The sequence below is a fragment of the Equus przewalskii genome, chromosome 19 (genome assembly GCF_037783145.1).
Source record: "Equus przewalskii isolate Varuska chromosome 19, EquPr2, whole genome shotgun sequence".
Taxonomy (NCBI): domain Eukaryota; kingdom Metazoa; phylum Chordata; class Mammalia; order Perissodactyla; family Equidae; genus Equus; species Equus przewalskii.
Window position 1 is genome coordinate 24,984,454 of NC_091849.1, and position 25,557 is coordinate 25,010,010.

At 43.2% G+C, this 25,557-nt stretch overlaps 1 protein-coding gene across 3 annotated transcripts in view; it reads left to right on the top strand.

Annotated features, from left to right (window-relative positions):
* The first annotated feature begins 217 nt into the window (after positions 1–217).
* The window catches only part of LOC103541911 (butyrophilin subfamily 3 member A2-like), a 264,550-nt gene continuing 239,210 nt past the window's right edge, over positions 218–25,557 (top strand). For 2 of the 3 annotated variants that reach the window (XM_070585154.1, XM_070585155.1), the window contains exon 1: positions 1,330–1,478. In XM_070585154.1, coding sequence (XP_070441255.1) covers positions 1,334–1,478 — 145 coding nt within the window. In that variant the 5' untranslated portion in view covers positions 1,330–1,333. Of the gene's footprint in view, positions 373–1,329; positions 1,479–4,390; positions 4,481–4,739; positions 5,076–7,508; positions 7,665–7,841; positions 7,863–7,951; positions 7,979–8,874; positions 8,902–9,361; positions 9,389–10,898; positions 11,616–25,557 lie in introns of those variants that run through there. The other variant, XM_070585156.1, reaches the window with a different exon arrangement.

A 25,557-nucleotide genomic window follows, 5' to 3' on the forward strand; every position in this document is an offset into this window, starting at 1 on the left:
AGACATAATACAGGTGTATATAATGAATTACTGATTATACACAAACATACACATGAATGATTCAAACAGGTAAACAGAGAGACAAACAGTGTGGGAATTAAGGCTGGAACTTTCTTCATTGTGTGCTATCCAATACAGTTTCATTTTCATTCTAACCTTCCCCATTGGTTTCTGTCCAGCTACTGATAAGAAACACCCCTCTGAGCCAATCAAAAAAATAATCCTTCCAAAGAGAGACTCTGTTACTGTTTCTCACAGTGAGCAGCCTTTCTTTATTTTCCTTTTCTTCCAGAGCAGACTGGTAACTGTAATGGAGAACTATTGATTCCCTTCATTCTGTGGGCTGTGATTTTCAGATGCAAATGCCAAGGGGTAAGTGGGGGAAATTGGTAAAAGCCAGGGCCAAAGGCCCCAGAAGGAGAAGAGGCTAAACAGCTGAGAGTGGGTACAGGGACGTACTCACTCAGAGAAATGGGTTTGGCGCTTGTGTGTATAGTGAGGGGATGGAGGGTGGGGGTGGGAGGCAGTGCAAAAGGTAAGGAGATGCACTGGGAAATTTGGTGGGAGGGAGAAAACCTGAATGAAGAAACTTGCTGACTGCGTGTTCTTAGGAACTTACTGTGGTCAGAAACGAGCAAAAGACTCTTATAATCTCTCTTGGTCATCCCTGGGAATGTATCATAAGAGATTCTAAAGATAGATGTGTCTCAGAGATTTATATGTAACCATGTTCATTACAGAATTATTTGTAATATAGAAAAAGAACCAACCTCCACATACATCATACATATATATATATACAACAGTTAGAGGATGGCTGAAAAACACATGATCCAGTCATAAAGCAATTTCCATATAGTCATTAGGAATCATGTGTTAATAAAGAGTTTCTGTTTATAATTGTAACAAAAGTGGATCCAATTTGGATATTTAAATTCTATACAGATTTTGCTGAGATTACTATGATGAAAAATCTTAATCATAAGTCTTTGTGTTAACACATGATTATTTTTCTTTAAGATTAATTCCTAAAAGTGGAATTTCTGGGTCAAAGCATCAAATATTTTGAAGGCATTTGGTATATATATATATATATATATATGGTCAAATACTTCTAGAAATATTTACATTCCCATGAAAGGAAGTATATGATTGCCAATAAAGGTTATTTAAATTTTATTTTTTTATGTTTTTCTCCATTTTAAAATTGCCTATAATCAGGAACAAAAAATAATAAATACCCTAAAAATAAGTGAAAACATATTCCCTACTCTGAGGACAGAAGAGAAATTATCTATTATAATAATAATATAACTGTCCTCTCTTTAGCAACATGGAGAACAGTTTGAAGAGGAGAGGATCTCCTGAAAGGAAATATTCTATCTTAGGTTGCCTCCAGGTTTCAGGCAAGGGTCTGCATGAGTGCCAACTGCACAGACTTCTGCTCCCTTGTCCCCCAGCAGTTGCTCGACTTGCAGGTACTATGAGTGGGGCCTCATGCTGGTTTGTTTTGGAGGAGTTGGTATTTTCTGAACAGCTAATATGTTGCAGTGACTATAATTGTTTGTAAAAATTATTAATTGCTAAGTTATACATGAAATAATTTCAAATTTAAAACATTCAAATAATTTTCAAAGTATAGTACGCAAAGAACAGATATATCTTTCACTCAACCCCCAATTCTCAGTGTAGCATGTATCCTTTTATACCTATTAAAATGCAATTTCATAAACGTGTTTATAAAATGTATAGCTTTGCTTTTATTTTTTAATAAAATAATTAATATTGTTCTGCAACTTGCATTTTGTTCACTTAACATACCTGGGTTATCTGGGTTAGTGACTATAAATTAGTCTTAACTGCCGCATTGAATCCCTTCACAGGGCTGAGCCATTATTTAACTAACTAGTCTCCTGTAGGTGACCAGTTAGGTTGTTCATCATTTTTTTACTTCTAAAATATGCTACAGTGTCATCCTTACACATGTTTCTCTCTGGACCCATGCATGGGCTTTGCTGGCCCAGATATCTGGAAGAGGAATTGTTGGGTCAATTATGCACATACTAAAGTTCATATTTCATGTTGTTTCATCAGTGCCTCGAGTTCCAGTATGTGTTTTCCACATTGCTGAAATCACACAGCTTGTAAATCATACAGCTGTTACCTAGTTTCCACCCTCTTTTTGTCCCTACAACCAACACCTAGTGGGCCTGGCACTTAGTGTGTGCTCAGTAAATATTTGTTGACTGAATGGATGAAAAGACTTTTGGGACCTGATCTTATTCCTAGCTCTCCCATTCACTAGTCTTGTGATTAAGAACTGGTGGGTTCAGCCTCTGACTGACTTCAAAGCTTCCATTAGGGAGTCTGCCTGGATCTTAACCAGAGTCTGATGGGATTTGAACTTGGTGATGGCCATGGGTTGGGGCTGAGTGGAGTCTGCAGTTTGTCTCCCCAAATGGACACCACCTCAAGGCATTTGTCAGCACCCCACTTCACCTGAGGTCTTCAGGGAAGGAGGGGGTGTATCATGGGAGGAGAGAAGTGAGAACCGTGTGGGCCAGGTGTGGAGTTCTCAGTCCTGTCTCTGAGTAATCTATATAGGCCTGCTCTCAGTTTCTCCACTATCTAGGGATGCAGCCAACTGTGGGGTGTTAGGATGGAAGCCAAGCTAGAAACCCAGCTAGAATCAAGCCTTGCCAGCTGGTGAGAGCACCATACTTCTCTTATCATGAAGGTTCACAGTGATGCCATAGATCATGCCTAAAAGATGGTGGAGGTGCTTTTCTGAGCCAAGATACAGTTGGGAGCACTGGGCTGGGAGTGAGGAATTGCAAGGGCCCTGTCACTTAGCTGAGAGAACCTCAGTACTTTGTAGAAGCATGAGCTTTTTTGGGCTGCTGTGTGCTCCTAGCTTGACACATTTGCCCCTAGTTTGCAAGTACCAGCTCTTACATCTCTGCCTTGAAAAGGCACTTTTCTAGCAGTGGAAAGACTAAGACCAGAGAATTTATCCATTGCTGGTGAGCCCAGAGGCCATCTGCCAACCAGCATTGGTGAAAACCTGGGGAAAGGGAAGACTGGAAATGAAAAATTTCCTTTCCAGGGGTGTTGCTCCCTCAAAGAACACCTGTGAAAGAGTCACAGAGGCACCCCGAGTTGCAACACTCTTACATGCACATCCAGGATATGTTTGCTCCTTGAAACCACTTCATTGAAAAATAGGAATAAATACATTGATATAGGCAAGTCCAGTGGGAGCACAAGAGGCCGGGCTCTGCTTTCTAACTCAGACCATGTTATTATGGAGAAAGACACTTGTCTTCACAACTCTCCACCTCGCATCCTGTTGGGTAACAACAAGTTAATTTGATCATCTAAACCGATTTCAAATGCTACCGAGTATTGACGGATAATATGTTACCCCTCATCTATTCACTCTTTAAACAAATATTTTCTGAGGGCTCCATGTGAACCATGCACGGTTGTAACAGCTTCTTATACATCAGGAAGCCAAATAGACCAATATCCTTGTTTGGTCAGCCTCTATTTGAGCAGATAGAGACTGACAGTAACACATGACATTTTAGATGGTAAAAATTCAATGGGGAGAAGAGAGAAGGCTCAGGGGGATGTGAGCAGTTTGCCATAATCCTGTGGTCAGAGAAGCTTTCATGGAGGAGTTGACTTTAGAGGAAAGAATTGAAGGAGGTGAGGGAGTTAACCTTGTGGATATCTGGGGGAAGAGGGTTGCTGGTAGAGGAAGAGTCAGAGTCGAGTTTCTCTGTCCTGGCCTGTTCAAGGACCTGCGAGAAGGGCACAGTGGCTACAGCAGACGAGGAGAGTAGGGGAGATGAAGGGAGAGATGCTGGTCCTGGAGGGCCATTTTGACCATTGTGAGGACTTCAGCCTCTACTCTGAGTGAAATGGAGCCACTGGAATGTGCTGAGTGAAGGAGTGACATGACATGACTCAAGGAGTGTTCTGGCCATTGTGATGGGCACAGACTGTGCGGACACAGGTGGATTCAGGGGACCCAGAAAGGAGGGTCTTGCATTAATCAGAGTGTGATGGTGGAGGATTGGACCTGGCTGTAGCAGGGGAAGTGTGGGAAAGTGGAAAGATTCTGACATTTGGACATTAATGTTAAGGATTTCCTGGTGGATTAGGGTTAACGTATATACATTTATGATTTTCTATGTTGGAACTCAATCTTAAGAGACTCCCAAGCAGACATTTTGGCAGAAGGTGCTTGTGAGTCACCACACTAGTGACTGTGTGTTTCTCCCTGAGTTGACCTTGGGAGGTGGAGGTTTGATGTGGAATTTGCCATCTTCTTCCAGGTCCAGATCATACTTTCTGTTCAACTATTTCTGGCATCTCTTTGCAGCACCGATGAAAACGGCAAGTTCCCGAGACTTCCCTCTGCTCGATCTCCTTGTCTGGCTCATTTTGGTCCAGCTGTTTACCCCTTGCTCAGGTAGGCAACATTCTGCCTTTATGTATCCTAAGCAGACAGGTACCTATTAGTGCCTGGTCAGAACCTCTGACAACTTCTCATACCTGGAAGTCCCATCCCAAACTGAAGATGTCCATGCCTTTAAGACAAATTGTACTTCTGTTAGGATTGTGTTTCTGTCTAGGATATTCGTACCTCACCCTCCCTTCCTGAGAACCCTCACCCCCTTACCCTCATGGCCTAAACTGCCTCTGATGGAGCTTCTCCTTTTACTGACTAGCTCAGTTTGCTGTGATTGGACCCCCTGGTCCCATCCTGGCCCTAGTGGGTGAATATGCTGATCTGCCCTGTCATCTGTCCCCAAAGATGAGTGCGGAGAACATGGAGCTGATGTGGGTGAGATCCAACATTAGGCAGGTAGTATACATGTATGCATATGGGGTGGAAATAAGAGACATACAGATGGCAGAGTATCGTGGGAGAACTTCAATATTAACTGATGACATCACTGAAGGGAAGGCTACTCTACGAATTTATGACATCAGAACCTCTGACAGCGGAAACTACCTGTGTTATTTCCAAGATGAAAACGCCATGATGGAGCTGAAGGTTGCAGGTGAGCCTTCAGATTTTGTTCTGAGCTCGTTGGTTCCTGGAATCTGTGGGCAGAGGCAGAGTTCATGTCCGAATCTACCTCAGAGCTTCCTGGCTGGTCACTAGGATCTACCTCCACTGCCTTCCCACTTTGTTTCTCTAACGTCCTTAGGAAAGTCACAGGTTTTCCTCCAGGAAGAATCCATCCTGTACCTTATAATATCAAGTAAAGCACTCCCTCATGCTGGACACCGTGGTCTAAGCAGTCAAGTTGAAGGTTGGGGATAGGAAGGATAAGAAAATATCTCCTCAGCAATGGCACACAGTTGTTTGGGTTCAGTTGCTTTCCAGATAGCTTCTGTGGCCCCTCCAGGTGCATACTGCTGTGGGTCCTGGGAGGCTGACCTGTAGGAAAACATCTGGGCTGCCAATGTTCTCCAAACAAAGGCATCCAGGAATACAGCTGGAATTGACCATGTAGTTTTCCTTTTATCATGACCAAGCTTTTGTAAACAGGTCCTCAATGAAACAGCCCTTAAATTTCTAATGTGAGTGTGCCACTGATTCGTGTCATGACTCATCAATACAGGAGGCTCCAAATAATTCAAGTTCATTTATCCTTCTACAACACTGGTTTTTTACATTCTCTTTGAAATGAAGGGTATGAGGATGGAAGAATCAATCTGGATTGCATGTCCACTGGCTGGTATCCCCAGCCCCAAATACAGTGGAGAGATGCCAAAGGAGAGGACAAGCCAGCTGTGGCAGTACCTTTGGATACAGGTGGAGCCAGCCTGTATGCAGCCGCAGCCATCTGTGATCCTGAAAGACAGCTCTGGGGAAGGAGTATCTTGTATCATCAGAAATCCCTTCCCAGTCAGGAAAAGACTGCCATGCTTTACATTGCAAGTCAGTTCCCTGCTTAGACTCAGGTATACTGTGCTGGGCTGTGGCTAATGAGAGAAGGAGGATGTGTGATTCTCTGTTGCTGACTTAGGTCTCTGCAGTGAATATAAGGCACAGAGCAGGGATCCAGAGCCTCGTTCTTACTCCAGGGATGTTTTGTTTCCCCATAAAGCTGTTTATGCCACAAATACTTGCTGAGTATTTTCTGTGTGCCAGAAACTGTGATAACTATGGGAATTTGGGAGAAATGGTAAAGATCAGACCCTTAAGCAAAGACAAATGAGAAAATGGGGAAAAAATATGTACAACTCATATCTTAGAGAAGGAACTAATCTCCTTAAAATATAAAACATCTGAGTAGAAAAATGAGCAAAGGATATGATTTATTAGTTCACAGAAAAGGAAATAACATGAGATGGTGTCCCCTCTCACTCAATAGAGGAACGTGTATGAAAACATTTTCCACCTGTGAGATTGGCAAAAAACAAAACAAAGCAAAGCAAAACAAAACTGAGGTGGGTAGATACATTCTGATGACATGATTGTGGGGAGACAGTTACTTTTAGACATTTGTTGGTAAAATTTGATATATTTTTGGCATAAAATGGCACAACTTCTGTTGGGGACCATATAACAGTATTTCTCCAAAATATCTACTTATTGATTCAAAATCCCACTTCTGGAAATTTATCTCACAGTTATTCTTGCATTTGTATCAAATGACCCATGTAAAATGTTATTTCTTATAATATTAATTATAATAGCAAAAAGTTAGAAACTATGTGAATGTCCTTCAATAAGGAATTTTTTGCAATGGAATATTGCCCAGCTGAGAAATAAAACATAGACATTCTTTCTGTACTAATATGGCAGGATCTCCAAGATGAACAGAAAAAGCCAGGTGCAGAGCAGTTTGTGTAGAATGCTATCTTTGGTGTAAACCAGAAAAAATAAGAATATGTTTGTGTTTTTAAAATGTAATGCATACTTGTATAACACTCACTATGTGTCTGACTCTTTATAAGCACTTATTGAATCCTTTAACCTTATGAATGAGGTACTGTTATTGCCCCATGTTACAGATTAGGATAACAGGACAGAGCAGTGAAGTAATTAGTACAGGATCACACTGGCAGTCAAGTGGAAGAGGCAGAATTTGAATGCAGGCCCTCCAGCTCCAAAGTTCCTATTCTTAACCACCATATTAACATGACTAATGAGAGGCTAATAAATGAAGGGAAGGAGGAGGGAGTGGATGGGAGACTTGGAAGATTTGTTATATTTTTTGATATTTGAATCATGTAAATGTAACCTATTGAAAAATTAAATTAGAAAAAACATCTGATTCTGATAGTCAAGTAACTCATATTCAGATGTGAGAAGAGGACATTTCAAGACAAGAAACAGAATTATGTTATAGTAAGAGTTTACTGAAGCCTTACCCAAAGTTCAATGAGACTTTAGGAGGAGAGAGATCACTTAATGTCATGAGATCCTATCTGAGATCCCTCCCCTGCGGGTAAAAGACTTAATCTCCATTCTATTGCAGACCCCTTCTGGAGGACCTGGCCCTGGATCTCAGCCATTGCAGGAACCCTGCCTATCTTGCTGCTGATTCTTGCAGGGATGAGTTACTTCCTGTGGCGACAGCAGAAGGATAAAGAGCAAAAATTAGCAGAAAAGGATCTGGAAAGAAAGGCAAGAGGTATCAGACCAGGGAGAGAAACTAAGGCACTGACTTAGGGGAGGGTAGCCCCGAGGACCTCACCCCTCCCCACCTGGTGCACCCACCCTTGCTCTGGGTCATTTGTAAGGTTTATTTTCCAGAGATCCTCCCCACTCCATCCCTATATCAGTAATTTTTTTTCTCCTTATTTTCCAGAGGAGCTCCAGTATGAACTCAGTAAGTTCCTGTTCCCCCAGGGACTCATATATGTCACCCTGTTGCTGCTTTAAGCATCTCAATGACTTTTCACATTTCTTTCATGGCAGAGTGGAGAAAGATCCGGTACATGGCTCGTGAGTAACTATGACATTTTCTCTCAATTTGTATCTAAGATACTCTCCTGGGATATTTCCCATGCCCTAAACCTTACCCCTAACTCTGCTTAGGGCTGGGAAATGTCCTGGATCTCTTTACCAAGGGAAAGAAGGGATAGCTGACTGGGAGGAAGCACAGGGGAGTCATATTTTTTTAGTGAAGAAAAGAGCCTTCAATCTCTCTCTAGGAAGGGCCCACAGACTCTTCAGCTCAGCAAGTCACCCAGGAATGCCCAGGGTGCACTTGAAAGGAAAAGAGGGGGAGGAGGATGGAATTCTCTAGATGAAGTCTCTTCCCTATGCTAAGAACAACACTAGTTGCTTTACATAATCTGTAGGCTGCTGAGAAGAAAACAAAGAATGTAAGATTTAAAAGAGTGACAAAATCAGAGAGAGAGAAAGTGTCTTTAAAAAAATGAGTGACCACAATGACTTTGTTGTCAGAGATTCATTAGAACTGCTTTAAAAAAATAGTAGTTGAAATTTCCTCATTAAGTTGCCTAACTCTTTTCAGAAGTAGGCAAGAAATAATACAGCTTAAGATATATGGATTCTAGTACACATACACATACAGGCTACGCACAGTGACACCTACACCTGGGTATAGAAGTATAGTTACATATAAAATAGATCTGTGAGGTCTCAGCTGGGAAAGCACTTACATGGTGCCTGAGGTATCATCAGCATCCAATTGGTGTTCTCAACTTGATATTAAGGAGGAGAGAGGAGGAGAGTATTGAACAGGTAGAGGAGGAAGGTAGGAAGATTGGCAGCGAGGGTCAAAAAGAAAGATTAGGTGGGAGCAAAAGAAGAGAAAGGACACTATACAGAAATGGCATAATTCAGATGACCTCTCTACCTTTCTTCCATTGTAGGTGGAGAGATGTCTCAGGCCTATGCTGGTGAGTGATCCTGATGCTCTCTGAATTTCCTGGCACATGTGTGCTAAGCATTTAAACCTTTTCTCTGCTGTGTGACCCACTGGCATTCCCAGTAGGAATAATCAGATCTAACTCAGAGGCTCATTTTCTGTAGGAGATACCACCCCAGCTTTTCTGGAGCCTCAGACGGACTTCCCAGAAACAGCATCTTGACATTTTCACTAATCTCTCACCCTGCTGGCACACGTGCCCACACCCTAGCAAAGCCTGGCCATGTCACCTGCAGTCCCAACATGATGGAGGGAAAGATGTCCAGCATTTTGGAGAGGTCTTATGCCTGAACTAGCAGAGCCATAGATGAAGGGATGTGGACCACGGAAGAGACAGAAGAAAGGGAGGGAGAAAAGGCTTAGTGAGGAGAATGGGTGGGAGGAAGCACAGAAATAATGCCCTTTCCTTAAGTGTGTCTCCTACCTTTCAGAATGGAAGATGGCCCTCTTCCGAGCTGGTGAGTGAATCACTGTTTATTTCCTAGAAGAACAACCTGGGGAAACATAGTCCCTTTTTCATCTCCAACTCTTGAGATTCTGGGAAGAAAAGTCTATAACTGACAGGGTCCTGTGTAGGTGACTTGAGGTCCTGGTCTCAAAGTTGTGCCCATCTCCAGGGCCTTCCTGCTCAGATACCAGCGAACCATAAAGAATTGCTCTCTTGGACTTCTTCAGATCTTCATGGGAAGGAAGAGGTGTAAAGGATAGAGCTGAGGGAAGGAAAGGCAGAGTGAACTAATACTGCAGGGAGAGTGAGGATGTGGAATGACCAAGGAGAGAAGGGAATGCGCAAAGCTGTTTGCATTTCCGAAGCTTCTTATGCCACCTCCTGCTGCTGTGTGTCTCCAAGTTACTTAACGTTTCCAAACTTTAGTCTCCTAATTTTTAAATGATGATCATAATTTCCATTATGGGAGGGCTGAGATAAAAACTAAATAAGGTAATGAATGTGTATTGGTCAAAAAACAAGCAAGAAAGACATGGCACATTCAAACTGGGTGGTTGAAGAAGGTTTAGCAAAGGAACTCTTTACAAAGGCAGGATTAGGGTTAAAGGAAACCAACAACGGAATGTGAAGCCCCCCAGGGCTCACAACAGTGGTGATCTGTCACCACCCATAGGTTTGAAGGAATAGGGAGAGGAAGCTGTAGTTCAAGGACAGGCTGCCTGAGAGGAGTTATGCCTTTGTTAGGGCATCACCACCTGACACTGGCAGGGAGAAAGTGGGGGAAATAAATGTTTGCCTTTCTTCTCTTTCTCCTTCCAATCTTCAGCTAGTACCTCCCATTGGCCAAACCCAACAGGTAACTGAGGCAAGGGAACCCAATGATGCTGTTCATAGAGGATAGATTCCTGGGGCCCTGAAGAGGGCATAGAGAGGAGGAGAATGGACCTGGGAGCACAGAAAGCCCCCAACATGGCCTCTAGCACAGAAAAGGCGTGGAGCTACTATAACATCAGGCACTTCCTCCACGCCTGGCCCTGGGCTACGTATAAAACACATGTTGTTTTTTTCTACCCAGAGATTATACTTTTATCCCCATTTTCCAGATAAGGAAATTAAGGCTCAAAGATATATAGCTTCAGACTATGGAAAAAGAGACTGTAGAAAAAGAAAAGTCGTTCAGCTCAGCTGTGGCAGAGCAAGGATTGAAATGTAAATCCATGTGACTGTAAAGCACAGGTGGACTGAATCATTTTGGGGAGGGAAGCAGGAAAAAGTTGGAAGGAAGGAGGCAATTGGTGATTTCAAGTGAGGCAAATCCTGACCCTCAACACTGTACTCCACTGAACAAAAGGCCCCCGGCCCTTTCTTTTGGTGTTGCTGAGAGGGTCACATTCGAGGCAGGCTGGGGACACCAGGCTCTGGACTCGGCCCTCCTCTGCCAGGCCCAGGTCTTGAAGCCTGAATATACGAGGTCTGGGAATAAGGATTGACCCCACAACCCATCCCCAAACTTTCTGCAGTGGATGTGATTCTGGATCCGAACACAGCACACCCCAACCTCCTTGTTTCTGAGGACCAGAGGAGCCTTCAGAGGGCATATAAACAACAGATTCTGCCATACAACCCTAAGAGATTTAATAGCCATTACTCTGTGCTTGGCTGCAAGAGTTTCACATCAGGGAGACATTTCTGGGAGGTGGAGGTGGGAGACAGGAAAGACTGGCATATCGGAGTATGTATGGAGCAGGTGGAGAGGAAACATTTCATTCCTATAGCACCGGAAAATGGATTCTGGATTATGGAGCTGTCTAATGGAAAAGACTATCAAGCTCTCACTTACTACGAGACCAAGCTGACAATTGCCAACCCTCCTCAAAAAGTGGGAGTTTTCCTGGACTATGAGAATGGTGAGGTCTCATTCTACAATGCTGTGGATGGATCTCATATCTACACCTTCCCAAAAACCTCCTTCTCTGGGCCTCTGTGGCCTGTTTTTGGAGTTTCAACATTGTATCCCACTGCCTTGACCATTTGCCCAGCGCTGACCTGAATGAAGAGTTTTCTTGTTACTGACCTAGTGTCTGAGCTTTCCCTGGATACCTGGTGACCCTGGGCTCTGTTGATTGGAAAGGACCCTAAGGATGAAGTAACATCCTTGTTTCCCCTGCCCATCCTGGAGCTGAGGCCCTCCTCCTTAACAGCAACACATCACAACAATAAAATACTTGCTAAACGCATACACTGTGTGAAGCACTTCACTCATATTAATTCCATTATTCTATCTGACAGTTGAGTTTGTTACCACTTTATTGTCTCCTTTTTGTAGATAAGCAAACAGGGATGCAGAAAATTGATTTAACTTTCCCAAGGTGATTCAGCAGCGAATCACAGCTAGAATTTGAACAACAATAACTTAAATGTATAGATAACTTGAAATGTCCTGGATGTTGTGCTAATTGGTTTAAGTGACTTTTACTCATTTAATCCTCACGAAAACCCTGTGAGGTAGTTTCATTTTGAGAATGTGGAAACTGAGGCAGGCCCAAGTGAAGTAACTTAGGTATTTTACACAGAAATTTGTGCTGCTGGGAGCGTTTAAGCCCCTATCCTATCCCGTTGTTCTTTCCCTGGCCTGTTTCCCTCATGGGACTATAAGCAGCCCTGAGTCTTGATGCTCAGGGCACCTCAGGGTAAAGATCACTGTAGGTGACTATGGAGGACACTTGGTTTCTTCCAGGTCGATTTTCATAACCATAGGTCAAACACTTCATTAGATTGAGTCTGCAGGGTGACGTGGTCCAGAGAATGAATTCACAGGGTCTGCATCATACAGGATGTGAAGAAACTGGAGACCAAACTCATCACTAACAATGGTCACCTGTGTACCTGCTCTGTTAATGTGATGCATGACCATGGAGACAGAAAAAAATCCTCCTACTTTGAAGGTCTCCAGGAGCCTAACACCACCTAAAGATTGTCTGTGGAATAAGAATTTGGGAGGAAGGAAGCTAGATAAACTTTAGTGTAAGTTTATCACAATGTAGAATCCATCTCCAGGAAAGGGGTATTTTCACCACTGATCATGCACTGATGTTAACAGATGTCCTTTCAACTGATGGATACCAGGGAAAGAATACTCTTCATTATCATCACTATTATTGTTCACCACTAAATATATCCCCTCCACCTGGAATCTTGTTGTCAAGTTACATTTGTTCAATAAACTTGTTAATAATATTCACTCTTCCACTGAGATTTTCTAGATTTTAAGCCCCTACAGTTTATTAACCACAATTTCACAGTTTACTTCTTTGCAACATTTTCCCAAAATCGTTAGTTTTCTATTGCTGCCGTAATAAAATACCACAAATTTCAGGACCTAAGATGACATAAGTTTATTATCTCACATTTCTGTAGATCAGAGTCCAACATGGATCTCACCAGGACAAAATCAAGGTGCCTGCAGGCTATGTTCCTTTCTGGAGGTCCTCAGGAAGAATCTGTTTACTTGCTTCTTCAGATTGTTGGCAAAATTCAGTTTCTTGCAGTTGTAGGACTAAAGTTGCCATTCCTTACTCGCTGTCAGCTGAGGGCTATTCCCAGCTTCTAGAGGCTGCCAGCTTCCTTAGCCTGTGGCCCTTTTACTCTATCTTCAAAGCAGCAATGTTAGCTTGAGTCCCTGTCTGTCTTTGAATCTCTCATAGTTTCCTTTTTCCTTTCCTTTGAATCTCTTTGAGTCTTCTGTTTTCTTCTCCTTTTAAGAACCAGGATGTCTTGGCCTTACCTGGAAGGAATCCACAGCTTGAGATAACTCAAAGGAAGGAACACACTCTCTAGATTTATTTCTCTCATGACAGAGATTGATTACGTCAGGTTGTCATGATCCAAAGTGGCACACCCAGGTCGGACGTGGTTTCCTGCTAAGCTACCTCATGGGCAATGGGTCCTCCTCATGCTCAGACCACATGTCTTTCCCTCTGTTTCAGGTCAGCTACCACAGGGGTTGAGGCCTGGCTTCATTGGATACTTCTGGTACAAACTTCCCCAGAACCTCTGGGTTTTATTTTCCTTTGATAGAGGTTTTAAACAGACAAGGCACTTAGACTCTCACAGGCCTCTCTTCTGTCCTTCCCCAAGAGCAACCCAGTCCTTGGAGGAAACAGTGGAGCCATTGATAGTGTGTTAATGGCACAGTTTTGAGTTGAATCATAAAGGAATTGGAGGCCTGCAGGGGAAACTTTTAGTCTCTTGAGAGAAATGTGAATAAATGTGTCTCTGGAAGATTATTCTAGAAGAAATCTATACAGTGGCCTGATTGGGATGTGTGGTGCATGGTAGGGGAGCATCATGTGGGTCTAGGGGGGTGTTGGAAATATTACAGTGTTTTGAACAAAGAAATAACGTGCTCTTGCTTAGGCTGCTGTGCTGAGGATAGACTGCAGAGGATGTGGGAAGAAGCAGGGAGGGAGGTATTGCAATATTCCAGGCAAGAAGGGGTGGTGCCTTGTGCCAGGATGGTGGCTGAGGTGATTCAGCATAGCTGGATATCTCTTATTCACCCTGGTCCTTCTCATGGTGACTCCAACTGTCTCTGGTTTTTTGCCTCCTTGGCCCCCAGCCCTGGCAATCCCTGTGCGGTGACTCTTTCTCTATCTGGGGTTTTGGAGAGAGAAGCCATTAGATGAGAGACTTGGGAGAGCTCTTTAGATATGAGTCCTGAGGGGAATGCTCATCCCAGGTCTCCCTTTTTTCACTTAAATGGCACTTTTGTGGCTCCCTTTTCATAATCCTTTATTCCCAGCACATCTCCCTGGATGATGTTCCTGGTTGTCGTCATGCCTACTCTCTTCCTCATCATCACTGGGAGCATCTGTCTTATCAAGATCCACAGGGAAAAAGATTCTGTCAGGGGGAAAAGAGGTTGAAAATGAAGAGAAAGAAACTGCACATAAGGAACTGGGGAAAGAATGTGTGAAAAAGATAAAGAACATCACAAAAAGGTAAAAGAGTAGGAGGACAGATCACTGTCACACAAAGGACACAGCTCTGACAGTTGGAAGCCTGGGAAACAGAGAGAGGAAATGGTCAGAGGTAGCAGCAAGAGCTTGGGACTCTCACGTCCTAGGAACTAATCCCTCAAAGCTTGTGTGCTTCCACTCTGCAAGTGTCGCATCCATTCTCTTGGCTACATGGAGCACTACCTTGTTGAACAAGCAAACCTCCATCAGTACTGATAATCTCCAGCCACTTGATCATCTATCATCTCTGGCATCTTGACAATTCCCTGGACAGGGGGAGGGCCAATGCTAGTGGTCACAGGAAAGGCCAGTCCTGCATCATCTAATACAAACTCAAATTCTGTTAGTTCCTCTATTGAGGAGATTCATTTGTTTCTTTTTATTTTTTCAGAGCAACTTCAAGAGGAATTGCATAACCTTAGCATTTCCTGAACCACTCCAGGCACAATTTGTCTTCTGCTTGGTTAGCTGTCATCTCATGAAGCTCACCTCTCTGTCTGTCACATTGCAGGATGGAGAAGAACCCTTTTACATGCTGGTGAGCACCGCTGACATTCCCTCAGTTCCTGAGTCTTCTCTCTACAGGACGCATTACAGGAGACGACCAAAGGGGCCCAATGCTGGCTGTGGGCTGTTTCAGTGTCAGTATCTCACCCATTGCTGGATCCCAGCTATTCTGTCAAAGAATCCCCAGAGCTCTCAATCAGCTCTACAGGTTAGTTTCCACAAAGCTTTGCTTTTATAATAATTTAATCCATGATTACAGAGGTCTACCAGACATAGTGGACTTCCACAAAGGTTACAGTGTAGTAGTTGTTGCTCTGTGGAGCCTGCATTAATTTGAAAGAAGACAAAACTCACTTAGCTTTATAACCTGGGAGAGAGTATAGACTACACAGTCGAGGAACCATATATGGGAAAGACAATGAGCTCCCTCAAGCCTATCTCTTGGGTGCATAGATAGATGCCAGAAATGCTTTCCTGTTCCAAGAGAACACTGATGCTCTGTATGTAGCCTGTGAGGGAAGGGGAGGTGGGCAAGTGGGAGAGCAGGGAATCCATTTGCCTGGTCCTAATGAGCATTTTGCACTTTGTGATTTGTCACCTTCTGCTCAAAAGAACCAAAGTATCAAAGCTCTACTACTTACTATGGCACTGGGACCTTTCCTCCTTTTTCATTTGAATTTCAAAATTGTCAGCAGACAAGTCAATTTGGGCAAAGGAGAAAGTCATTTTAACACAATGGAAATGTAGACTGATTAAGTAATAATAAGTGCAGATGGGAGATTCAGCAGATGCCAGGGTCTGAAGCATTTCCTTTATCCAGAGAGGTCACAACTGCAGAATTCAGACTCCTGTTCTTAAAGCAAAACTGGATAGAAATAGTTCCCAGTACCTTTTGCCACCTCTCAGGCTGCAGGTTGACTTTTGGGGACATTATCGTCCTTACTTATCCTTTGAAGGGTATACTTGTTAGTCATTTAAATCAGTTGTCATCTGATTGAGCTGATAGAACGTAGATGACCAAAGAAGGGATCTTTTACTCCCCAGGAACCTGTGTAGGGAGAAATTGGCCTTAATCGCTTCTTTGGGAGAGGGATAGGGCCTTTGCTGGTTTAAGCCAAGTGGGAAATTTTCTAACTCAAGAGAATCCCAGAAATCATATGTCTTGAATAGAAAAGAGGGCAGATCTGAGAATGTTGAAAGTGGGAGTCACTACTTTCACCTCATATGCTAAACTTTCTACATTTCTTAGAGCCCTAATTTTTCTCTACCTGAGGCAACACTCACAAGATAGAAGTGCAGCCTCAGTTATTCTCAGTCTGGGAGCTGCCTGGGATCAGGTATCAAGGGACCTTCATGGAAAAGGCCATCACGTGGGAGATTTCCCATCAACTTTCTGAGATGTCTCTGGGACCAGGAATCTCACATTATCCTGAGACCCCAGGCCTAACTGAGTCTTCCTCTGCAGCTGATGTGGTCCTTGATCCAGACCCCACACATCCCGAGCTCTTACTGTCAGAGGTCCAGAGAAGCATGAGATGGGGCCCCTCCAGGCAGAGAGTGCCTGACAACCTAGAGAGATTCAACTGCAGGCCTTGTGTCTTGGGCCTGTGGAGCTTCTCCTCAGGGAGACGGTACTGGAAGGTGGAGGTCAAAAAAGTGATGGTGTGGGCTGTGGGGGGTTTGTAAAGATAGTGTCTAGAGGAAATGGGAGGCCCTACTGGTTCCTCAGAATGGCATCTGGACCTTGGAGATGTTTGGAAATCAGTCCCAGGCCCTGTCCTCTCCTGATAGTTTCTCTCCCTGACAGAGCAGCTTCACTGGATGGACATCTTCCTGGAGTATGAAACTGCAAATGCACAATGGTTGGCAAATACAAGGTAGCAACACATGAAATGATATAATAGGATTGTATTTCTTAGAACTCTACTGAATTCCTTTTGCATTTGAAGCAAGGTTTGTTTCAAAGGGGAAGAATGACCTCTAGGGGCTGTCAGCACCCCTACTTATTCAGCTGAGATATAACTTATTTACCTTGTACTCACTCTGAGTTTCACTGAACTCCTATGCATATGGGTCCACTGGAAATCTGTGCCCATAGAGCATCACAAATGCTATATGTCAATGGAGTGGCAAGGAATGGTGGAGACACATATGGTACATGCATCCTTTCCTCATGAACATGCTCTGTTGGTCCATTGTATTTCACTTAAGAACAAATTTACTGAATAGCCACATGCAAAAGAATGAACTGGACCACTGTCTTACACCATACACAGAAATTAATTCAAAATGAATTAAAGACTAGAATGTAAGATGTGAAACCATGAAACTCCTAGAAGAAAACATAGGCAGCAAGCTACTTGACATCTGTCTTGGGATGATTTTTTGGACTTGACACCAAAGCAAAAACAACAACAGTAAAAATAATCAAGTGGCACTACATCGAAGTAAAAAACTACACAGCAAACAAAACCACCAACAAAATGAAAAGGCAACCTACTGAGTGGGAAAAAATGTTTTTAAATCATGTGTTTGACAAGGGGTTACTGTCTAAAATATATAAAGAACTCATAAACCTCACTAGTAACAAAAATGGACAGATGAAACAAATAGACATTTTTCCCAAGGAAGACATACAGATGGCCAACAGGTATGTGAAAAGGTGCTCTGCATCACTAATCATCAGGGAAATGCAAATCAAAACCACAATGAAATATCGTCTCACACCTGTTAGAATGGCTATCATCAGGAAGACAAAGAATAACAAGTGTTGGAGAGGATGTGTAGAAAAGGGAACCCTTGTGTGTTGTTGGTGAGAATGTAAATTAGTGCAGCCACTATGGAAAACAGTATGGAGGTGCCTCAAAAAGTAAAAAGTAAAAATAGAGCTACCATATAATTCAGCAATTCTACTTCTAGGTATTTATCCAAAGCCACCCAGGATCTGAGTGTTTTCTTTGTTTATGTAAGTCCAGGGGGCAGGGATTGGACTGGAAGACCAACAAGGATCCCAGAGTCTTAGCATTCACAGACCCACAGTAGCAGCTCGTCTGAATGAGAATATCCTAGAGACATGCACTGTTCCAGGAAGAACATTCTGCAGCCAATTGTGGGAATGTTCATCCTGTTGTTGGGGTGGCAGCTGTTATAGTTGCAGAAGAAATTTAGGGAATGGTGGTTCTCACTTCAAAGCTTTGGTTGCAACCAAGAAGGTGGAGGAGGGGATAGAGGAGAAGAGGAAGAGTTGAGACTGGATGCAGTTTGGAAGAACACTAATGACAGAGCTTAAGGAGTGCTGCCTACAGCAAGAAGTTGCACCCAGAAGTGGGACTGCAACCCAGCCTTCCACCTTCTCCTCCTCCTCCTCTTTAGACCCTGCCTCTCCAGTTCATTTTGGTGCATTCTTTTCCTGTGCCCAGGGGTCCCCTGGCCCATCATCTACCCCAACCTTTGCCCCATCCAGGAGATGCCCTCGTCTTCTACGCATGGAATGGTACTTTGGAGAGGAAGCCCATCTGCTTGAATGCAAAGCAAAACTGCCAGTTCAGGTCTTCGCATTCCTGGGACCAGGGACTCTTTCTCCCTAGGAAACTCCAGATCTGACACTCAGAGTTAAGCAGGAGCACCTTGGGGCCAGGGAAAGATCTCTAGGCTAGAAATCAGAAAACCAATTATCTCTGATCTTGGGCAAGTCCATTAAAACATCTTAGCCAAAGAAGTGAAATGTGTTAGGGGTCAAGGTAATTCTCAGTGGAAGTCTTCTCTTCCATGATTTGAGGAAAAGGGAACAATTTCCACCCATTCTTCCAGATCTCAGTTTCAGTTCTATATTTCAGGGATGATTTATGCCACCCAATTTCAGTCCCTGGGGCTTTTTTGTTGTTGTTTTTTCACAATGACCCTCAAGGTTTCTTGGTTTCCAAGACACCCAGTGAGAGAGAATGGAGCAAGACTGGAGTCACTCTCCCAGCCAGGCCCTTCCCTGTCATTGGGCTGGGCCAGGAATCTTAGAGAGTCCTTGAGGCATCTCTGTGCCTCAGTACCCCACTGTCTTTGGCTCTTTCCTAATTTTCTCTGCAGCAATAATACTCAGCAATTCTGGCTCAGGCATACTCTTCTTGAAGGACTTTCCTTGGGCAGCATCTCACTTCACTCTTGCTTCTTCTGGGACTTCTGGTGGGTGGGCTGAGTTTCATCAGGAAACATTGCTGGAGAAAGAATGCGAATGCCAGACCAAAGGTCAAGCAATAAGCAGACCTAGGCAGTGAGGTCCAAAGAAGACTGTGGAACAGGGGGTTGGACAGAAGGAAACAGAGAGGACAAAGATGAAGAGGATCAGGGGATGTTTTAATTGAGGTTTTTTAATGCAGTCCTTCCTCATTCAATACCACCAACCCTGCTCCATTTCTTTCCACACCTATGACCCTGACTGTGCCCCAGTGTTCCTGGTTCTGGGACAGCTCCCAGAACTCACTGCACACACAGCCCAGGAAGGGGTTTCCCAGAGGCCTCTTTGCTCAGTAGATCTGGCTCCTCTGCTTTGGACAGTACTGATTAACTTCTTGTCCTTTTGCAGAGAAACTCCAAAGAGAGCTCAGTAAGTTCTGTGCATCCTTTTCCTTGTGAACAACTTAGGATGCTCTTAAGTGCATTATCTTATGAGATTTCTTTGTTCTACTTCAGGATGGAGAAAAGCCTAGATAATAGATGGTGAGTAAATCGGAATTTTTGATTTTAATATAAGACTTCATCTGTCTTGTTTGCTAGGTGTCTTTAACATGATTCTTTCCCTTGAGGCCATTCTCACTCCTACACCATCTGGATTTATCTGTTCCAATTTCACTGGTTCACACACTCCCCTGCTCATATGGTGTAGAGTTGGAATAGACCTATTATGATCTCTTATCATTAACATGACGAAGGCCCAGCAATTTCAAGTAACTTGTTCAAGGTCACACAGCTGATTAATTCTGACTCAAGAGATGCCAGCTCTTCTTCCTTGTCTACTTCCTAAGTGTGGGTATGACTTAGGGGTTCCTGAGTCCCTCTATATATGTTCCTTGAGAAACCTACATTTGGAGTACTCATATATTCATATCTCAATTTCTTTCCCAAGCTCCACTTCCACCAGCCCTCTAAAATTTGTCTAAATGGATTGTCTCATGTCCCCTCAGAATAAGTTAAATTTAATATTCTCTCAACCCATCCAATATACTCTTTATCCTTCTCTGGTATTTATATTAATGGCACTATGATCTATTCAACCACCCAAACAAGAATTTGAGTCATCCAGGATTCCTCTTTCCTTATCATCCCACTCTAGTTGGCTACCCAACCCTGTCAGTTCTTTCTTATATCTAACTCTCAACTCCATCTTCTACTCTACCTGCAATTCTCTGCTTCAGATAATCCTTTGTAATGTATTGTTTTTCTCTCATTATGGCCTCATTTATGCAATATATATTTACTAAGTCCTTTTCATATGCTGGGCCACAAAGAAAACTAACCATATGCAGGACTAGAGAATGAAGGGGGAAGACTTAATACAGGATAGAGGTCTGGGAGGGTCCTTCTCAGGAGATGACAATTAAGACAGGACACAATAAATGGGGAGAAATCAAAATGTTAAGACCTAGGGCTTTCGCTGTTCCAGGCAGAGTGTGCATTAGATACAAAGATCCCAAGGTGGGAAATATCCAGGGTGTTTGAGGAACTGAAAGGAGGCCCATGTGCCTTGAAGGGGCACTGTGAGCAGGCCTAGAGATGACAGGAGATGTTGTGCAAGACATAAGCTGAGGCCACATCATGGAAAGTGTTCTAGACCATGGTGATGTCTTTGGATTTATTTTAAGTGTGATGGGAAACCATTGTGAACTTCTGAGCTAGGGAGTGACATCATCTGATTTGTGTTTTTTAAGATTGCTTTAGCTGCTGCTGTGTTGAGAATAGACTATAGAGAGGCAACATGGGAAGCAAGGAAGCCAGTTAGGATGCTACAGCAGGAATCCAGGTAAGACATCATGGTGGCTTTGATGAAGATAATGAAAAGTAGTTGTTGGATTTGGAATATGTTTGAGGGAATTGTTGAAAAAAACTTAGTGATAGGTCCAATTGGTAGGTCCTTCTTGGGTTTTGGGCCCAAGCACCTGGGTGGAATGATAGGGAATTTCTAGGAGGAAATTAAAAGTTCTTTTTTAGACTGGAGTCCAGTAGATAATTGGATATATCCATCTGGAGTGTCTATAAGATGCTGGAGCTGGAAACTTGAGAGTGATGTGTGCACATGTAGAATTTACAATCCGGGGATTGGATGAGATTCCTTAGGGAGAGTTTTCAGAGAGAAAAGAACAGAAGTCCAAAGTACTGAGCTCCAGGCCCCTCCAACTTTCAGAGATTGAGGAAAGGAAGATCCAGCAAAGGAGACTGAGAAAAGTAACTAGTGAATAAGAAGAAAATTCTCAGGAGGGTATGTGTCCCAGAATCTGAGGAAAAAAGATATATCAAGAGGGAGGAAATGTTTATGTCCAACGTGGTTGTGATTGTGAATAACGTAGGAACTGACAATTGATGATTAGATTTGACAAAATGAAAGTGAGTGCTGAACTTTCATGAAAAACAAATAAAGAATCAGAGACATAGTGCGAGTTAGGCTGGGTTTACTGCTAGGTCTGGCAGGGAAGCCCTGATCCGGTAAGGCAGGGCTTGACTCTGTGGCATGGGCTCCAGATGAACTGCCAAAGAGATAGTTTGAGCTTTGGAAACAGACACACATAAGTGTACCTAAGAGGAAAGGAATCAGTTATCAAGAATTCTCTGAAATAAATAAAATACAGAACTAAACATAGATTTGAGAGATTTTAGAAGAAAGATCTGACAGTATTTTATAGACTTACTCTTTGAAGTGATATTATTTGCTTCTTTGTTTGTCTCACGATTGAGTTCCTTGACAGGGAAGGGACTGTGTGTTACCATCTGTAGGTCCTCAGTATCTGGCACATAGGAAAACTGTCCACAGAAACAGCCTATAAATGGAACTGGCTTCTCTTGGTCACGATAAACTAACTGTTGTAACAATCAACCCCAACATCTCAGTAGGTAAACATAATAAAGAGTATTTCTCCATCTCCTCAGAGTTCAGGACAGACCATATGGGGAGGTGAGGGCTCTGCTCCACACAGATTTTCTAGGGCCTTACTCTCCTCTTCATTCAGCCCCATCAGAAGATGGGGAAAAAAGGGTAGAAAGACTATGCAGAAAATTTCTCATGGGCCAGGCCTGGAAGGGGCCAGCTCTTCTCCTGGGTACCCAAGGGAGGCTGGGAAATGTCATCCAGCTGTGTCCCCAGGAGGAAAAGGAACCAGCATTTTGTGAACACATAACAGTTTCTCTCATATGACTCTTCTAAGCATGAGGTTCTGGAAAAGTCTGTTAATGATGAATTTGATTAGATCAGGGATCCTAAACAGTTTGCCATAAAGCCCTGGTCAAGTAGCCCTCTGACCAATCCCCTGGGGCTTCAGGTTGTCAGAGAGGGATGGCTGCAGGCTCTCCACAGGACCTTCCGCATTCCTTCACTCTACAAACATTATCAAGCACCACTTGGGAGCCAGGGACTGACAGTGCTAGACAGTGAGAATGCAGTGATGAACACACGCACTCTCTACTTTCTCAGGCCCTAGTCTAGTAGAGGAGAAAATATGAAACAAATAATAACCGTGCAGTGACACATGAGGGATTTGAACAAAACGCCGTGAGAATGGAGAGGAGGAGGTGGGAAGGGGAGATTGCTGAGTAGACAGCCCTGCTCCCAGCGACCTGGGACCTCCAGATTTCACGAGTCTGGATTATCTTCTCCTTGCAAAAGTTTCTGAGCTCTCCCAGTGATTCTTTGAAACCTGTTCTTGAAGACATTTGGGGAGATGTTTATCACTTCCTTTTGAGGAGAAGGAAGGGGACTTCATGGCTTAGGGTCAACTTCTTTTTTCTATGCTTTCCCTGTCACTGAGGGCCCTAGGATACCAGTGCTGACATGGCTCTCTCTTGTCTCTCCCTCTTTCTGTAGCTAATGTGTCTCTGGATCCTGACACTGCCTGCTTTGACCTCTTTCTGTCTGAAGATTGCTGAAGTATGAGGTGGGAAAAATACAAAGCAGGATCTCCACAAAACCTGGAAGATTTCTCCTTGGCCTTTGTGTGCTGGGCAATGAGTCCTTCTCTTTAGGGAGACATTACTGGAGGTAGAAGTGGGTGACAGGACTTACCGGGAGCTTGGAGTTTGTGAGGAAAAGACGGGAAGGACATGGGGAATCAGAGTCACTTCAAAATGGATTTTAGGCCTTGGAACTGTGTGCTGATAAGTCTCAGGTCCTCATCTTCCCTCAGACCCTCCTTCTCTGAGAGAGTCCCTCAGCAAGTGGGGGTTCTTCTTGGACTATGAGGTTGGGGATGTCTCCTTCTATAGTGTGGCTGATGGTCCCACATCTACTCTTTCCTCCAGTGTCTTTCTCTGGCCCCCTCTGCCCTTTCTTCTGCCTCTGGTTCTATCACCCAATCCCTCTGACCATCTGTCCCTGAGGCCATCAGTCCCCAGACTTTCTCTCAGTTGAACCTCCAGGGAGAACTGGGCACTGGAGTTGAGGATCCACTTCTAGGGACAACTATCCCAGAGCTGGACCAGAGCCAGTGGTTGAAGGGGAGCCCCTCTGACCTCTGCTCTCAGAGCTGCAGCCATTTCTTTCTCATTCCTGCACAGGACTGGGAAAAGGCTGGGATTAGTGTATAATGCTCCAGGCCTGAGAAAGAAAGATGCAAACCTACAGAGTCTCGTTAAGAGTGTCTGTCTGGTGTTACCATTCCAGTTGGAAACTGAAAAAGGAACCTCAAGAGACAAGAAATACCGATGGAAAGACTAAAGACTAGTGGCCTGGAGAGTGGTCTCTGACCTTGATCTCCTGGATCCTCATAAAGAGAAGAAAAGGAAGGAAAGGCCAGTGCGCACCAGCAGTGGTTGTCTTGAATGCCTGCACAACAGAACCACAGCAGGAAGCTGGATCTGGAAGGGGCTTTGCTGTTTTCAGTCTTTTCATTCAAGCACTTTATTTCATTTTGACCCACATGCAACCCTTGGAGATACTAAATAAAGTGCACAGAAAAAGGTCACTTCTCCAGGTCACCTGCTAGTCTGGGACTTGATGCTACATTCAACATTCTTTCATCTAATGCCACATCACACCACCTCTGAGAATCCAGTCATTCCTTCTCAAGCAGTTTCAATGACCCTTTCAATGACACTTTTTACCCCAGATTTTTCAAGATTTCCATTCTTGTTTGTGAATTTTTTTACTGCTTCTTTCCTTGAATAGCTTCCTACCTTTAAAACATTTCACTTCATTATCAGTTAAGTGAATATTCTTTAACTTTTTTCTGTGTGTACTAATACACATACACACAGTTTTTTCTAATGAAAATTGGACCTTACTCTATATATTGTCCCATGACATGCTTCTTTTACAACACTAAACCTTAAATACTAATCTTATATTATTCATAATCAAGATAGCTTTCTTTCTTTTTTATTACAAGTAATGCTACTGGAAACATCTTTGTATGTAAATTGTTTTTCTTACCTCTGGGCACGTCCACAGAAGAAATTTCCAAATGGCATTTGTCATTAAACATCAATTGCTGAAAGTGTAATTGCTGTACAAAAGGGACTGGAATTGTTATTAATATATGTACACATGTATCTACTTCCTACAGGAAAGATATCTCTGCACACATTTTGGTATCTATCAGGATCATCTCCTGAAGTTAACAGTAGAAGCCCACCCTTCAGTTTTTCATTCCTTCGGCATCAATCCCAGCATCTCACTCTCCTCCAGGGAAAACTAACCTATCAACTCTGAGAAGGAAGACTAAATCTACTTTTTACTTAACATACTCTTTTATGGCGTATTCAGTTTGAGGCACTGTTGTAAGAAAATTACTTAAAGTATCTCATTTTATCCTCACATCAGCAACCCAAAAAAGCAGATGCTATTATCCTTATTTTACAGATAGGAAAACTAATGCACAGAGAGGCCAACTAACTGGCCCAATGTCACACAGCTAGTAAAGCTCACCCAGGAAACCTGGCTTAATAGTCTATGGTTTAACTATTTCATTATGCCTCCCATCCACCAATTTTAAGTTCAGTGCCTGATACCTACTAGATGGTAGGTTCTCAGTAAAAATTTGTTGAATTAATTTTTTCTTGCCCAATTTCACATACGTTTCTCTCCCAGGAATTCCTGTAAAGATCTGAATGAGATGTTGAGCTTGGGCCCTATTTCCTTGGAAACTATAAAGTTAGAAGACAACAAAATGTGCCCAGAAACTCTTATCTGAAGTTTATCCTCTGGGTTGGAATCAAGGCTGCTTTTCCTTGTCAAAGTAAGTTGGATCCTTCAGACAAGAATGGAATGGTTCACTTTTACTGATATGATTTCCAGCAGCAAAGCTTTTGAGAAACTGACTCAGTGAGTAAAAAAGCAGGAAACACTCAGAGAAGGAGGTTGTTTTGTCACTCTGACCCTGCATGATGACCTTGGGAGAAATATTATTTCTCTTAACTGTGTAGTTGGCTTTATCAAATGTGTCTGTCTGCTTTCCCAGCC